The following is a 15,175-nucleotide window of genomic DNA, read 5'->3' as shown; positions in this document are numbered from 1 at the left end:
TTTTTAGCAGTATGTGTAAGGATACAACAAATGAACATCGAGCCCATCTTTTTGACCTGAACTGCAAAATCCGTACAGGTATCTACAGTGTTGACTTTGTCTGAAGTAAAAGGATTATTAAGAGCATTGCTTGCTTACTTGTTTTTCTCTTCAGACCTTTTCATTGTTAAACAGTAATCAAAAACACTTTAAAATTAATTTTGTAGGTCAGATTTCAGCATCTGAAGATGAATTACCACCGAAGAAGATAAAATTAATGGCTTCTGCTAAAAAAGCAGTGTCAAAATCTAAACCAGAAGTTCAGCGAAAATATGAAAGTTCTGCACCATCAGCAGCAGCGGAGCCTGCTAAAGAGGCAGCCTCTGAAAACACAGAGGAAACCGAAGTTGCACCTGCAGCAGAAGCAGTTTCCCAGTCAAGCTTAGAAAGGACTTACATTCCTACAACCCAAGGCCATGACAACACAGATACTTCATCTGAAGAACCTTCGACTTTTCCTGCCTCTTGCACTGGTGCAGTTGTCACAACTGTAACAGTTTCTGGCCGAGAGCCTAGAACACCAATGAGCGGCTCCTCTGGTACTACGACCACAGCCCTGCGTTCTGGTACTGCATCTGGTGAAGTTTTAACAGGGGAGACAAAGCAGGAAATGTCAAAACCAGTTATGACTGTCCCCAAATCAATATTAACAAAGCCATCGTCCTCAGCAGATCCAAGATACTTAGCTGTTCATCAGTCACCCAATATCAGGTGTGTATATTTAATAGTAAGCTAAGCCACTGAATCTCTGGTCTCGCTATGTTCAGTTTGTTTGTCCCCCTTTGCTTCTTACCCTCCCCTGCCAATAATCAAAAGGCATGTTCAACTTTCAATGCGATTACCTGAACTTTAAATTTTTAATTTGTCATCTCCTTGTTTAACTTCTCTAGTTGGTAAAATTTTCTGAGCATCGTTATATATTGACAGTAAAAATTCTTCAATGTGTTTTAACAGATAAATAAAACTTATAAGATATTTGACTTTAAATCTGCATGTGCATTCAAATATATTAAGTGTTTGTGAGGGTTGGTTTAAAGCTGCTCCAGACTTTCATCCTATATTGGATGAAAGTGGAAAACATTAACAAAGCATTTACTAAGGCTTCTGTTACTTGCTTTTTTAAAATAAAGTAATTGATCAATAAGAGGAGGGAAGAAAAGAAGAAGAAGGAAGCATTCTTACTGTGCTCTATAACGTTTCTCTTTTGGATTTGTTTTGCAGTGTTGCTGAGCCACGCTCACCTCAAGGCAGCGATACTTCTCTCTTCCTCTCTCGCCTCAACACCATTTGGAAAGGATTTATTAATCTGCAGAGTGTGGCCAAATTTATCACTAAAGCATATCCTGTCTCCGGGTGCTTTGATTATCTTAGTGAGGTTAGCACTGACATGTTTATGCGTTTAGAATGTATTGCAGTTCCTGTTGTTAGAAAGGCTGGGGTCACTGTGTATGGCGTTATATTGGACGTGTAACAAAAAAAAAAATTGCATCCCTTTAGTAATCTCCTTTAGTAATAGGAACAGTAGCCTGAGGCAGGGGGGAGGAGAGAAAGCCTTTTAAAAAAAATTCCTCACGTATTTGTGAAGAATTCTCATGTCTGTTAATATGTTTCTATATATGTTAGTATCTAACATAGAATAATAGCTTGATTTCAAGATCAGTTTTTGACGAGAAGCATCATCAGCATGTGTTTTGAAAGAGATGCCTTGTTCTGCTCACAAACAGATGGATGGATCACTGATGTGATCTATTAGAAAAGTTTGGCCATTTATTAAAAATATCATCCTTTGATTAACTTTGATGCGACTGCTTTTATATTTTGGGAGGGTGTACATTCAACTAATTAGGTAGTATGACAGCTTGTGATGAAACAACTGAGCAGTTACTTAACTTCTCTGAAGAAGTGTATTTGTTGTGATTGAGGGTTTCAGGCGTGTAGTTTAGGTCTTTTCTTAGGAGGGTTGGTGGCTCTCTTGTTGTTTTTGCTAAAACAGGTTTCACTGTCATCATGACAGGAAGCTAACTAGAATTCATATGGGTGCAAAAATTTCAGATCAATTGAAAGCGTAGATAAAAGCTATACTACATATAACAGGTTCCCTGTAAAAGCAAAGCTAACAAATAGAATCGGCTGATAGGCATACAAAAGTATTTGACCTTCCACTGCTATCTTCGTCAGGCAGTGCTTTTTCCGTTTTGTGTGTACTGCCAGCCTTCCAGTAATATGCCATAATGAACTCCTTGCGTTTTGGAAACAGCCTGTCTGAAATTAGGAATGTATATGTGCAAGTTCAGTAAAACATAGTACTGTATTATCGCCTAAGCTACTGGGATGGGGCAATCTGTGCTGGTTCAAAACTGTAGCCTCTCTTTCCTTTTCTTATACGACCATGTAATGCTTCTTGTTTAGGATTTACCAGACACGATTCATATTGGTGGGAAGATCTCACCGAAGGCAGTCTGGGATTATGTTGGCAAACTCAAATCTTCACTTTGTAAGGTATTTACTTAAAATCCTTTGGAAAACCAGGAAGAAATATACAGCAGCTTTTGATAGAATTTCCTTGTTACTAATTTATATTGATGTCGATCATACCTAGAAAACTCCTGCTACCACTTATTCCATTGAAATTTTTGATTTATTGAAGAAACAGGTTTGCCTGTTGAGCTGCCAATCATCTTTCCCCTGTGTAGTAGTTAAACATTCATACAACCTATTGTTTTTTAATGATTGAATATAAACAATCTATTTATTCAGTTACTGAAGATAGAAATTCAATTTTAAAAGACTAGGAAATTATTAGTAAGCGTATGTAATAAATTTTACTACTAAAACCCTTATGGATTTAGTAAAAATGAAGCACAGTATGCAAATATAATCTAAGAATTTTCCATTTCTTTCATAATTATTTGAATATTCTGAACCTAAAGAGGTGTAGCTTGATGTGAGATACGTAAATAGTTGGTCTTTCTGAAAATGACAAAATTGATTCTGGTTTAATATTACCAATTGAATGACAGTATTTTCTTAAATCTTGGTTTAAAGCTGCTCCAGACTTTCATCCTATATTGGATGATATTTCATCCTATATTGGATGAAAGTGGAAAACGATTTTATTTGCTGATGTGTTACAGGTTGAATTTTTCCACTTTGATTTTGTATTTCAGGAATTGTTTTTGATTCGTTTGATTCGTTTCCATCCTGCCACAGAAGAAGAAGAAGTTGCCTATATCTCTCTCTACTCCTATTTTAGCAGTCGTCGTTGTTTTGGTGTTGTAACTAATAACAACAGACATGTCAAGAATCTCTACCTGATCCCACTGAGTTCTAAGGACCCAATTCCTTCCAACCTCTTGCCCTTTAAGGGACCAGGTAAGCACAAAATTTAGGGGAGGTTAACTGCTAGGTAAAATTACAAAACGAGTAAATCAGAGACCAATTGGTTTTGAATGTTTAATGTAAGCAGAATTAAAAAATACATAATTTTATAAAAACATTTTAAAAGTGTGCATATAGGAAAAAATTGCAAAGTCAATCATCTCAAGGTGACATGGTCTGAAACTCACATAGCCTTTCCAACAAGATAAATCTCTGCTGTTAGGAGGATTTGTTTACCCATCAAATGGAGTACATAGAACAGCCACTATATTGAGACAAACAAGCAAACATTATCAGAACATTCAACCGACCCTACTTTCAACAACCCATAAATCCACCAAGTTTTAGGTCCCTACAAGCCATGTGCTGTCCCCTAAATCACATAGGAGACTCTTATCCCACGGAGCAGTCAAGAAATCTCTGAAGACAAAGGTAACGTTTATGGTTTCACTACATTGTTGTTATCTCTTGGTATGTATTACGCTGTGCATGCAATATGCATGTACACGGGGTCTGAAATATTCTGTGCTACCTGGATCAAGTTCCAGACAAATCACTGACTTCAGAACATTGGTTTGCCTGGGAGCAGGCAAATTCCTTTTGCGTAGGTGGCAGACAGTAGGTGGTATAGGTTGGTATATATTACGCTCTTCTATTTTTAGTTAGAGTTATCAGCAGTAATGTATGGCTCGAATTTGCTCCATCTTTGTGCATTGAACATGGAAACAGAAGAAATGAGAATGAATTCAGATGTGAAACACCTTTATATTACAAAATTTGAAGTCACCTTCATCTGAGGATGGAGGCGGTGCATATGCTTAGTTTCCAAATAAGTACCTTTTTTCATATAGAGTAACAGGTTGAGGAGCTTAAGAGCTACAGGTTACAATGAAGGCAATACTTCATTGTTGTAAGGATGGTGTGCAAAATGCTAAACAGCGCAAAATAATTACACACTAAAACATGTAAGGAGCTGACCTTTCTGACAAGCTGACTGTCCTCTGCTACCCAAATACAAGTTTAGGACTAAACTCAATAAAGCATTCTCAGGGCTTATATTCATAAACAGAGGTGTGTTCTGCCTGGCCAGGTTTTCACATGTTAATGGCATACGACTCAAAAAACAATAACAAAAAAACACCACCAACAAGTAATGTAATGCTAGGAAAATACTCTTCTTTCCTGCATGAAATTGCAAAGGGCGCTTGCTTTGTGTTCTTGGACAAGATTTTTCTCATACACTCTGAGCCTGTCTTAACCTGCTCTAGGGAAGCATTTAAATGATCTTCCCCTCCTTGCATTCTTGAGCAAACATAGGCTGTCCTTGTACATTATCTTTTATATTTCTGTTGTAGATTTCATTTCAAATGAAGCTTTTAAAGTGGAGGCCTGGCAAAAGTAGACAGACTTGTTAGTATTAGTATAGAAATGAGGAATGTCAGGCTGGTTTTTACAAAATGTAAATAGGAAAAGTTCTTTCAAAACTGGAGGTAATTGCCCAGAAGAAACGTAGGTATAAACACTTGCAGGCATGTATTAATACCACAGCGTAAAAGACTTGTAATACATACTTGTTACTGACATCTGACGGAATTTACTGTTTTTTATACCCAATAAAGATATTTTTTGGAAAGTGGTCATTGTCTCCTTAAATTTGTGTACCTTCAAATAGAGTTTAGCAAGTACTCAAAAAACATGACAGTGTAAGATACTTTGATAAATATGACTGGGGGCGGGAGGAGGGGGAGGACAATAATCCCATCACTCCAGAAGTCCTAGCTGGAAGATATTCCAGCTGTATCAACCAGCTCCATCAGGTGCATACGGATTATGAATCTGTTATGAATCCTGCTTTCTGATGGACTGGATTTGGAACACAACTGAGGACCTCTGACCTGCTGTAGTGCCTAGAAGATCTACAAAACTTTGTCATGGGTGATATAAATATAGAGGAACGTGGAAGGATATTCACATTTATTCACTTCAACCACCTCAGATATTTATTACCAGATATTATCTGTTGGTGGGATGTTCAGCATTGTGTTTTTTTTTTTTTTTTTTTTTTTTCTGGTAGTTTACTGTATGTGAATTTGTTTGTCTCGTTTCACATACACACAACACTATTTAGCACTTTCATCTGTAGATCTGAAAACACTTTGAAAAAAAATTAAAAGGTATAATCAGTCATTATTAGCACTAGGAAGACGCACTTATGGAGGGATTTATTGGCAATGTTGGAAATGTATCGGGTACCATACCTATTTAAAATAGAAGAATTTTAATTTAAAAAGTGTATCAGCAGAGGGCATGCCGCAGTATCTCTTCCGTTAGTTTAAGCTTGGAAGTGTTTTTAAGTATGAAGGCATGAAATCTCTTCAAGATATTTAGAGTACTCATAGCAGTATGGAAAGCAGCAGTAGTAGAACAACATATTTTTGATGTCAGCCACTCCCATTCAGCAAATGTACCGTAATGTGCAGCAGTGTTACAGCGGTGGAAGTGATCTCTATCACTGAATCCAGATACACCAACTTGATAGTTTTCAATCATGCTTTCACAATTAACTGGGACAAGTATTTAAACGGCGTGTTGATAATGATTACAGCTTTGCTTGTATTGGTCTCTGCAGTTAAAGTGTGGCATAGGTCTGTTCCCTAAGTTTTGCCATCAGTGTACAGAAATTAGGGATGTATCCTTAGTGGTACAGTTAACTTCCTAGCAGCTGCGGATGGTAGGGACAATATGTGGCCATTACGTAGATAAATACTGCAAAACTGATTTCATGAAAATAAAAAACGTATTTGACGAAAAAAAAAAAAAAATTAATCCCATAGTAATATTTAATACATCTTGTTTAAATAGATTTAATTACAGGATGTAACTTGATAACACCATCGTGGTCTTCAAATGCAGAATGCATTTAACAATATTTTATAAATAATTTAGCATCAAAAGCTACTAACATAGCTTGCAGCACTTAAAATGCTTGCTTGTGAAAGATAGTTATTGAGCAATAGTTGGAGACTGCAGCCAACATTTTCATTTAGTTATTACCTAAAATTAGGCACTTAACCTATTTATGGATATTGAAACCTATTTACGGATATGGAAATGGAATGGGACTGAGCTTTGAAGTGCTGGTCTGGCTGTATATTTCCATCCAAAAGAAGCACTTACTGTGTGATCGCTTTGGATTGAATGAATTTAGAAACTGGGTTAGGCATCTGTTGAAAACTACAGTATCAAAATGTAAAATTGTAATGGATTTCTTCTCTGACCAAACTAAACAGATTCAGTTATAACCGTTGTTAATTTAGCTTTGGAATTTATCTTGAACGTGTGTTTAAGTTTGACTCTGATTTTATTAGCGATGATCTCTGTCTCTTACAGGGATTCAGAACTGTTTTTCTATCTTTTTGCTGTTAATTTTAGATACACAGTCCAATAGATTTTTGAAACCTGCTCGTTTCAATTAGTCAGTGTTTGAGATGCATGTTGTGACTAGTTGGATAAATCACAGGTCTCTGCAGAAGGGCAGATAACCAATACGTTAACGACAGAAGAACAGTGAATGCTTACGAGGAGTTGTAGGGTGAACACAGATTTGAGAGATCCTCTGCACGGGTCGATGCTGACCAAATGTGGAGTCATTACTCACCTGCTGATAAAGAAAAAATGTAAAGCAGTCACTCAGAGTGAATCATACCTAACTATTGAGTCTCTTCAGAGTGTACACAGTCTTCCCAAGTAAGCTGTCTTTTGAGCTATGCCCTGATGTTATGTATTAATGTAACTTCATCTGGGGTAGTAAACTATAGTGATCAGAATTGCTAGGATTGCTTTTAGGCAGTGGGTTGAAAGGAGTTTTTAACTGGGTGAATCAAGGATTTGTGATCCTTTCCAAATAATCTTAGATTCACCAAAGATAATTACTTGTTTAGTTCCTGTCCTGCCTCCTTTCGTTGTACATCTTGCCGTCCCTGCCCTCTCACAAGGGCAATCTGTATAGAATTATAAGCAAACTAAATTATAAGCAAGTCTTAGTTTTGGTTAGTATAGCTAGGTCATTTTCTTGATGCATTGATAATTCGTGTGTGTATATATATATATTTCTAACCATGGAAGAAAGTGAAAATTGGCAACACAAAATACTGAAATACTCTATCTGGAGGAAAAAACTTGGCACTGAATTTTAAATGTACAAGTAGGAAATAATATGTGCTACTAAATGAAAAATAGAAGTTTATTTAAACCAGCATGGCCAACATCCTCTCAACCACAGAACTATGTAAAACTCAAACACTGAACTTTGAAGTAATCTGAAATCAGCTGTGGAACTAGAATGCATTCAATCAAATTTCAGTGTTATTTTTTTTCAAAATACTTAAAATGAGAGCTGCTTCTGATAGGAAACTTCAAGTAGATTTTGCATTGGCCCCAATTTTTTCTGTCTTTTTGCAAAGACCTTCTAGTGAGTAACCAGATTTTGCTGGTCTCTCCATTATGTGGCTAAAACAGGCGTGCTGCACTATTACCAGTCACAGTCAAAAGAACACAGAATTTCAGAATTTAGGCAGGTTACTGCTTAATGAAATATTTATGCTTAATGAAGCTGTGTTGAAGAAGTCATCGTCTTGATTTACCTGGTTATAATCCTCTTGCTGAGGAAACCTCACATTGAACTTAAGAAATAGGCTTACCTCATTTAATTCTTTCTTAGCGTACGTGAATATAATTTCAGCTATACAAATAAAAACAGCTGATGTAATTTTCTCATAAGATAGTAAATTTAGGAGCCCCCTTAAAACTTTGAATTCCGTTGTTTCAGCAAAGGTTCATACTTATGACTGGTAATGGCAAATAGAATTTATCTGCAACTATGGGAAGTTTGGGTTTTTGCTGGTATCAAGAAGTTTTCAGTGGCAATCATTAGTTATTTATAAGTTGTTCCTTAGTGAGCAGTTGGTTTTGTTTAGTAAGAGACTAAAGATATACATAAATTCATATATTACACCTCTTTTAAACTCTTACTTAAGGGTCATGAATATAAGGGACAGTGTAGGTTTTAGAGTCCTCATCGTATAACCACAGTAAATCTCTTTGCTGTTAGTTTCATTTCTGTATTATTGGTTCCTTGCTGGATGCAAATATTAATATGGCTCCCAAATGAGGATCTCAAGTCACTAAATCCAGAAGTTAAAATCCTCTCTTTATATGTTTTTTCTACATTTGCCACTGACTGTATGTTAAAGGATTTATTCCCTGCTCTTTATTCTGGTTGTATTTGTCTTCCACGAGCGCCTGTGGGAAATGTGAATGTACAAGGAAGGAATACAATAATGTGAAACGGACCTTCAGCTGTTTGCATTTTTCCTCTTTATGGGAAACTTTCTGGTCATTTCTGGAAATGCTTCTCCAGGGATTCAAGCCTGAAGCTTTCACAATGGAGTAATTCTGCTCACATTTCTTACTTAGGGAAGGGTCTGTGGCATCAAACTCAATTCTACAACAGTGTTAAAAGTCACCTTGATGGAATGGTGTAAATGTCAGTCCGGTATTTTAGCACAGATTAGAACAGAAATGTAATTATTAAGTTTAACAATGCCTCGTGCTTTCTTTGTAACAGAAAGTGAAGTGTTTGTTGTTGTTGTTTGTCTGTTTGTTTGTTTTAATAGCATTAGTTTTTTTCTCTTTATTTCTAGTTCTTCAATTCCAACGTAGCCCTACAGAAAGTTAGATTGCTTGTCCAGGTTTTCTCACTTATCAGTATCTCTGTGTATATAAGGTATTTGCAAAGCATTTAGAAAGGAAATATTTGATTGGGGGAGGAAGTGGACAATAATAAGTAGAAAGTAATAATACAAAAATAGGAAAACTTTCTTTAATTTTTGAACAGCAGAGACATTTACAAGGACATCTTTCAGTAAGATTCACCTGTTACTGCAATATTAAAAAAATATCAGGGAAAGAATTAAAACATTTTTAGTTACTGTATACAAATTTATATAAATAGTAATTAAATATAGACACATAGGCTTATGGGATAATGTCACTGCATGAAATTTAGAAGAACTGTTACTGTTATGACTCATAGCTGCCATTATATAAAATGATAAGTCCCTATTGAGAACACAGATAAAAAATAGTAGTTTTTTTACACATGCAATCTTTGTGTTTCCTTTCAGGTCTCGAGTCTTCACGTCCAAATTTAATTCTTGGATTGGTTATCTGTCAGAAAGGGAAGCGTCTTGCTACTACCATGGATACAGACAAAATAGAGAAAAAGCGCAGCCGAATTCAGGTGCAAGAGGAAACAGAAACATCGCTGTACTCTAAGGGGCCAGTAGCTTCTTCACAAGAAAAGAAAACTCCGAAATACACACTGTATTCGGGAGACTCAGCTGTAAGTACAACACTACCTGGATCTCCTCCACCTCCACCCCCACTTCCCGTTCCAGAAACCTCATCAGTTACACCTTCAGTATTAAAAATACCGTCCTCGACTAAGAGTGGAACCACAAGTACTGTACCACCACCAGTTTCAGCTACCGCTTCTACAAGTGCTACTGCTACGCATTCTTCATCCTCAGAAACTACCACACCTGTTGAGTACATCCCCCAGACACTTTTTGGTAAAAAGAAGACTTTTGAACCTCTTGCTAAGGAGACTGAAACTGTCCAGTCTTCAAATCAGGAAGCTAAAGCAGCTGTGGATGGAGGTGTGTCAGCTGTTCCTTTGCTAGATCCCATTGTACAACAGTTTGGACAGATGTCAAAAGACAAAGCTATAGAAGATGAGGAGGATGACAGGCCATACGATACCGAAGAAGAAGATGATCCAGAGAAAGCTTTTGAAATGCAGACCGGTGAAAGCAAAAAACTGTATAGTGTGGAGAAGCCCAGTAACACAGCAGAACTAAAGGACGAGGCCTATGATCTGGAAGACAAAACTATCTTGGAGGAAGCAAAAGTTACGGTTGATGATTTACCTAACAAAATGTATACAGACACTAAAAACACTTCCGTGGAAACACCTGCCTCGTATGTGCCAGATTTATCTGCGTCTTCATCCTTGGTGGAACTGCAAAAAATGTTAGAAGAATTAAACAAACAATTAGAAGAGCAGAAACGACAAACTGAGGAGCAAGAAGAAGCCCTCAGACAACAACGAGCAGCTGTTGGTGTTTCAGTGGCTCACTTCTCGGTGTCTGATGCTTTAATGTCACCTCCACCAAAATCTTCCCTAATAGAGACTGAATTGTTCCATCAGGACCAAGAGGCTGCGCAAAAAGTAGATTTACCTTCATCTTCCAATCAGCAAGCACAAGTTTTAAACCAGAGCTGTGACCCTCAAGCGAGTTTTCCAAACACTTTGCAGACTTCACTTGGTAAGGAAGATAAAACTTTAATTCCTGCTACTCAGCTTAGTTACGGTGGTGATAACTGGGTTTCCAGTGAAAAGCCTCCTGCAGTGCTCCAAAAAGAGGCCCCTAATAGCAAGTTTGAAAATACTGTTCAAGTTACTTTGGAAAATGTGAGTCAAGCAGTTTCTGCAGAACCTTCTACATCCAGGCCTTTACGTAAAGTGCTGCTTCCGACACCTCCAAGTACGTCTTTTCAGCCTAATTTCTCCACATCTAATGACAGTCAGTCTTTGCAAGATATGCACAAAGTATCCTGGTCAAACGAGGCAAATCCAATGTTTACTTCTCAGGAAAAGGGACCTGGTCACTTTGAACCAGACAGGGGTCTTTCTGCGGTGCAATACGAAGAACAAAGAAACCCTCAGCCTCATCAATTTGTAGAACAAACTGAATCTCCACCAGTTCAGGGTGAGGGTGGACCTCTCCCACAGCACTTTGAGGAGAACCGAGCTGGAGGTCCGTTTTCTTTGTCTGGGCAGAAAGGAGGACCTCCAGCACCACTGATGCTCAATGCACACGGAGGACCTCATGGAGCTAATTTTAGAGGCCCAGCGCCACAGTTCTCAGAAGAGCATGTTTCTCCAAATAACGATGGACAAAGAGGATCTGCCCCTGGAAGATTTGGAAGTCAAAAGGGTCCCATTCCTTCCTTATTTTCTACACAGCATGGACCACAGTCGCCACAAAATATGAAGCCAACCCCAAGACCACTCCTGGACCTTCCCAGTCATCCACCAGGCCACAGAAAGGAGACGTGGGAGGAAGCTGGGCCGTCTGCACCTCTTTCTGGTATTCCTGGGCAAGGGCCCGAGTCAGAAGGACAGTGGTCAGCATCTGACTTCCGAGAAGGCAAAAATCTTGAATTTAGAGGCCAGACATTTGAAGGGAGACAGAGAGAGAGATACGAAGGAGGAAGTAAAGACAAGGTTTTAGATCAGCCAGAGCCTCAGCAAGCAGATAATCGACAAAGCAGACCCTTTGAGGAAAGACAAAGGGATCGAGAACATGGCAGACCTTGGGAAACAGACCGTGGCAGAAACTGGAACAGAGACAGGGACTGGGAGAGACACAGAGACAAAGAATGGGATAAAAACAGAGACAGAAACCAACGTGACAGAGAACGATCAAGAAGCAGAGACAGAGATCGTGACAGAGACCGAGACCGGGATCGAAGCAGGGAAAAAGAGCGAGATCGAGACAGAGATCGAGATCGTGAAAGAGGAAAAGATCGGAAAAATCGCAGTAAAAGTAGGGAGATCGGTAAAGAGATGAAGCCAGAAACACCTAAGGAAGGTCAGAAACCAACAGAAGCAGAAGCTTCATCTTCCACTAATCAGTCATAGAACTACAACTGCTGTTATATTTCCCATAGATAATATACACCACTGCAAGGACTGAGTCAATGTCTTCTGTATATACTGTATATTCTCACCTTTGCAAAAATGCTGTTGTAAATCTAGCCTTACAAAATGTACTGACAAATTAGCAATTTTTGAACAACTGAGAACGACAATATTCAAATAGGTAAAAGGCAAGAACATACTGGACTTTCACTTGCTGCATTTTGTGCATAATGTTTTTCTTATAAAAATTCACAGCGTTACCTGTTCTGAGATTTTGTTTTTTCTACTTGCATCTTTATCTTAAAATTTCCATGTACAGTACAGAAATGGAAAAAGTCTAAGAAGAGCCCATATTGCTTTTTAAAATTATAAGGTTATGTTTTCCAGTAACTTGAATTGTAATTTTGTAAAAGAATTTAATCAAGACCTTAGGAGCCATACCTTTACATCTCATGTATGTGATATTTTGGTGTCAAAGTTGTTCCCACAGCACACGCTTTAAACAAGGAGTCAAATATTGCTGTCTTGTTTATTTTACAATGCAAGGGTCATGCGTATTTAGGAGAAGGCTGCAGAAGAACAGTGTTACTGATTATTGGACGGAGGATTTGAAAATGGAATGTTAGAAGCTTAAAGTGCACTATCTTCCTTTTTATATACAGGTATTTTGTGTTTTGAAATCCATCTGTTAAGTGTACAACAACGAAAAAAAACGTACCTAGTTTTTCATGTGGATGAGGGGTTTTTAATTTCACATTTTTACAAACCTGCAATTAAAGAGTATATAAAAGTAGCACCTTTATAACCAGCAAAAAAATTAAAAAAATCAGACATCTATTGGCAAAGAGCTAAGACTACAAATGAATTGGTATACCAAAGGAAAGAAAAAGAAGTTTGTTAAATAAAAGAAGTTTATTAAATGGGCCATGGAATTTATTTCTTCGATTTAAATTAATTATGTGGGACATTTCTTGGGTTTTCTTTTGGCAGAACCTTGCTGGAAATTTAAGAAATGTCTCCATTTTCCTGTACTTTCCACTCTAAAAGTGTTTTGCTCCTGAAAAAAAGAAAAGAAAAAAAAAAAGTGTCACTGTTGTCAGACCCTGCTTATGCTGGTAGTGTATATAAGACTGTCCACTGAAAAAGGTATAAAACTGCATTAAGTTTGAACAGAAGATTGGTAATATTAATTATTAGTAATATTAATTATTAATTATTTAGTAATTTTAATAATTATCAATTATTAATTATTTAGTAATATTAATTATTAGTAATATTGGTCTGTATTCTGAACCCGTAGACAAAATGTTAAAATGCAAAGAGGCGGTATTAAATGCAAACATCTACTATGGTGTAAGATTTTTCTTAAGGAGATGTTTTTAATTTAAAGATATACGTAAAAGTATGCAAAAAGCAAGTGTGTTTGTTTAGGTTTACTTGATAGAAATTTCTGTAAATTGTATTTTATATGACGACTTCACAGGTTTTTGTTACTTTAAGTAGAATAAACATCTACAGTGAAACGTTGTCCATTTCTTAAATCTGTACATGTGTATTATTTTCTAACTAGCTTTGCTACTTCTCAACATGCCACCACAAGAGGCTGATGGCACACAAGTTTCATTTCCATCTGTTTAACAAAAGGTATTTTACAGGATGCCACCACACCCAACTGATACTTACTTGTAGGTGTTCTGAAAAACATGTGAAAGTCTGTTCTTGTGATTTTTTCTCTCAGTTCTAACACATGCCCTAATTTATTCTGAAGATTTTGTTGTTTGAGTTACTTTCAGATTTTACACCAAAAAGATCTGGAGAAATGAATAATTAAGTAATCTATTTTGGCATTGAGCTGTGGAAATACTAGATTCCCGAACCTTTCATTGTTGTGAAATAGATAGGTGAAAGTTTTATTTTTCCTTATAGGAAATGCTCTTTTATCACAGATTAGTTTGGAGAATCTGTTCACCGTTAAGGAACCGTAAATGCACCTCGCTCATTTTCATGGCATGATGCGCTAATACCACTTGACAACTACTCGGTAGGCCTTGCGGGGTTGGAGCAGCCCGGGGGGAGCCTTCGGTCCCCTCAGCGCTAGGGTGGGCTGAAGGGGCGGCGGGGACCCTCCTGTGTTGCCATACTGCTCTCTGAAAAGAGTACTCACTTCTGGTAACTTTTCCAAACGCGCACCAGAAACAGCGCCCATCAGAAGATGGTGCTGGCTGGGGGGCATGCTCGCCTTGCAGCTGAGGCAATGGACTCATATGAGGCAGTGAGCTGCTGCCAGAAAAGGCAGTCCTGCTCCTTCCCCGCGCTCGGCTGTGTGCTCCTGCCCTCCTGTGCATTGGATACAAGAGCTGTGCAAGGACAGCGTGAGTTGGTGCAGCTGGATTGTCTGGCAGAACACTAATCCTGTCAGTAAACCAAAAAAATCTGTCAGGGCCTATCCATTTTGTCATAGTCAAAATGGGATATGAGGGTGTTTTATTTTTTTTTTAAGATGAGGTTGTTAACATATGTAGGTGTCATGGTTCCGCTCGAGTGGGCAGCCGAGCTCCACCACAGCCGCTCTCTCACTCCCCCTCCTCAAAGAGGAATGGGGAGAAAATATGTGAAAAGGGCTCTAGGGTTGAGATAAGGTCAATAAAATCACGCAATAATTATTGTAACGGGCAGAACAGATTCAGCATAAGAAGACAGATAGTAAGATTTATTGCTCATTACTAATAAGTGAGAGAAGTGAGAAACAAAGGAAAGAAACCAAAAGCACCTTCCCCCCCCTCCACCCTCTTCCACCTCCTCCCCCCGAGCGGCGCAGGGGAAACGGGGGAATGGGGGTTATGGTCAGTCTACAGCACTTCTTCTCTGCCGCTCCTTCTCGGTCACTCTCGTCCCCTGTGCTGTGGGGTCCCACCCACGGGATACAGTCCTTGATGAACTGATCCGGCGTGGGCTTCCCACAGGCAGCAGCTCTTCCAGAACTGCTCCAGA

General features: G+C 38.2%; 1 protein-coding gene across 1 annotated transcript; it reads left to right on the top strand.

Moving 5' to 3' along the window:
- Positions 1 to 142: 142 nt before the first annotated feature.
- On the top strand, positions 143 to 13,364 carry LOC140002604 (death-inducer obliterator 1-like; the record flags this gene model as incomplete). The annotated part of the gene is made up of 5 exons (XM_072038489.1): positions 143 to 750; positions 1,261 to 1,414; positions 2,449 to 2,538; positions 3,207 to 3,411; positions 9,603 to 13,364. Coding segments are annotated over 5 exons (3,639 nt in total), but the record flags the coding sequence as incomplete, so codon positions are not given.
- Positions 13,365 to 15,175: the final 1,811 nt, after the last annotated feature.

Source organism: Anas platyrhynchos, chromosome 5 (assembly GCF_047663525.1).
Source record: "Anas platyrhynchos isolate ZD024472 breed Pekin duck chromosome 5, IASCAAS_PekinDuck_T2T, whole genome shotgun sequence".
NCBI lineage: Eukaryota > Metazoa > Chordata > Aves > Anseriformes > Anatidae > Anas > Anas platyrhynchos.
Note: the sequence above shows the minus strand (reverse complement) of the source record. Positions and strands in the feature narration are given on the sequence as shown.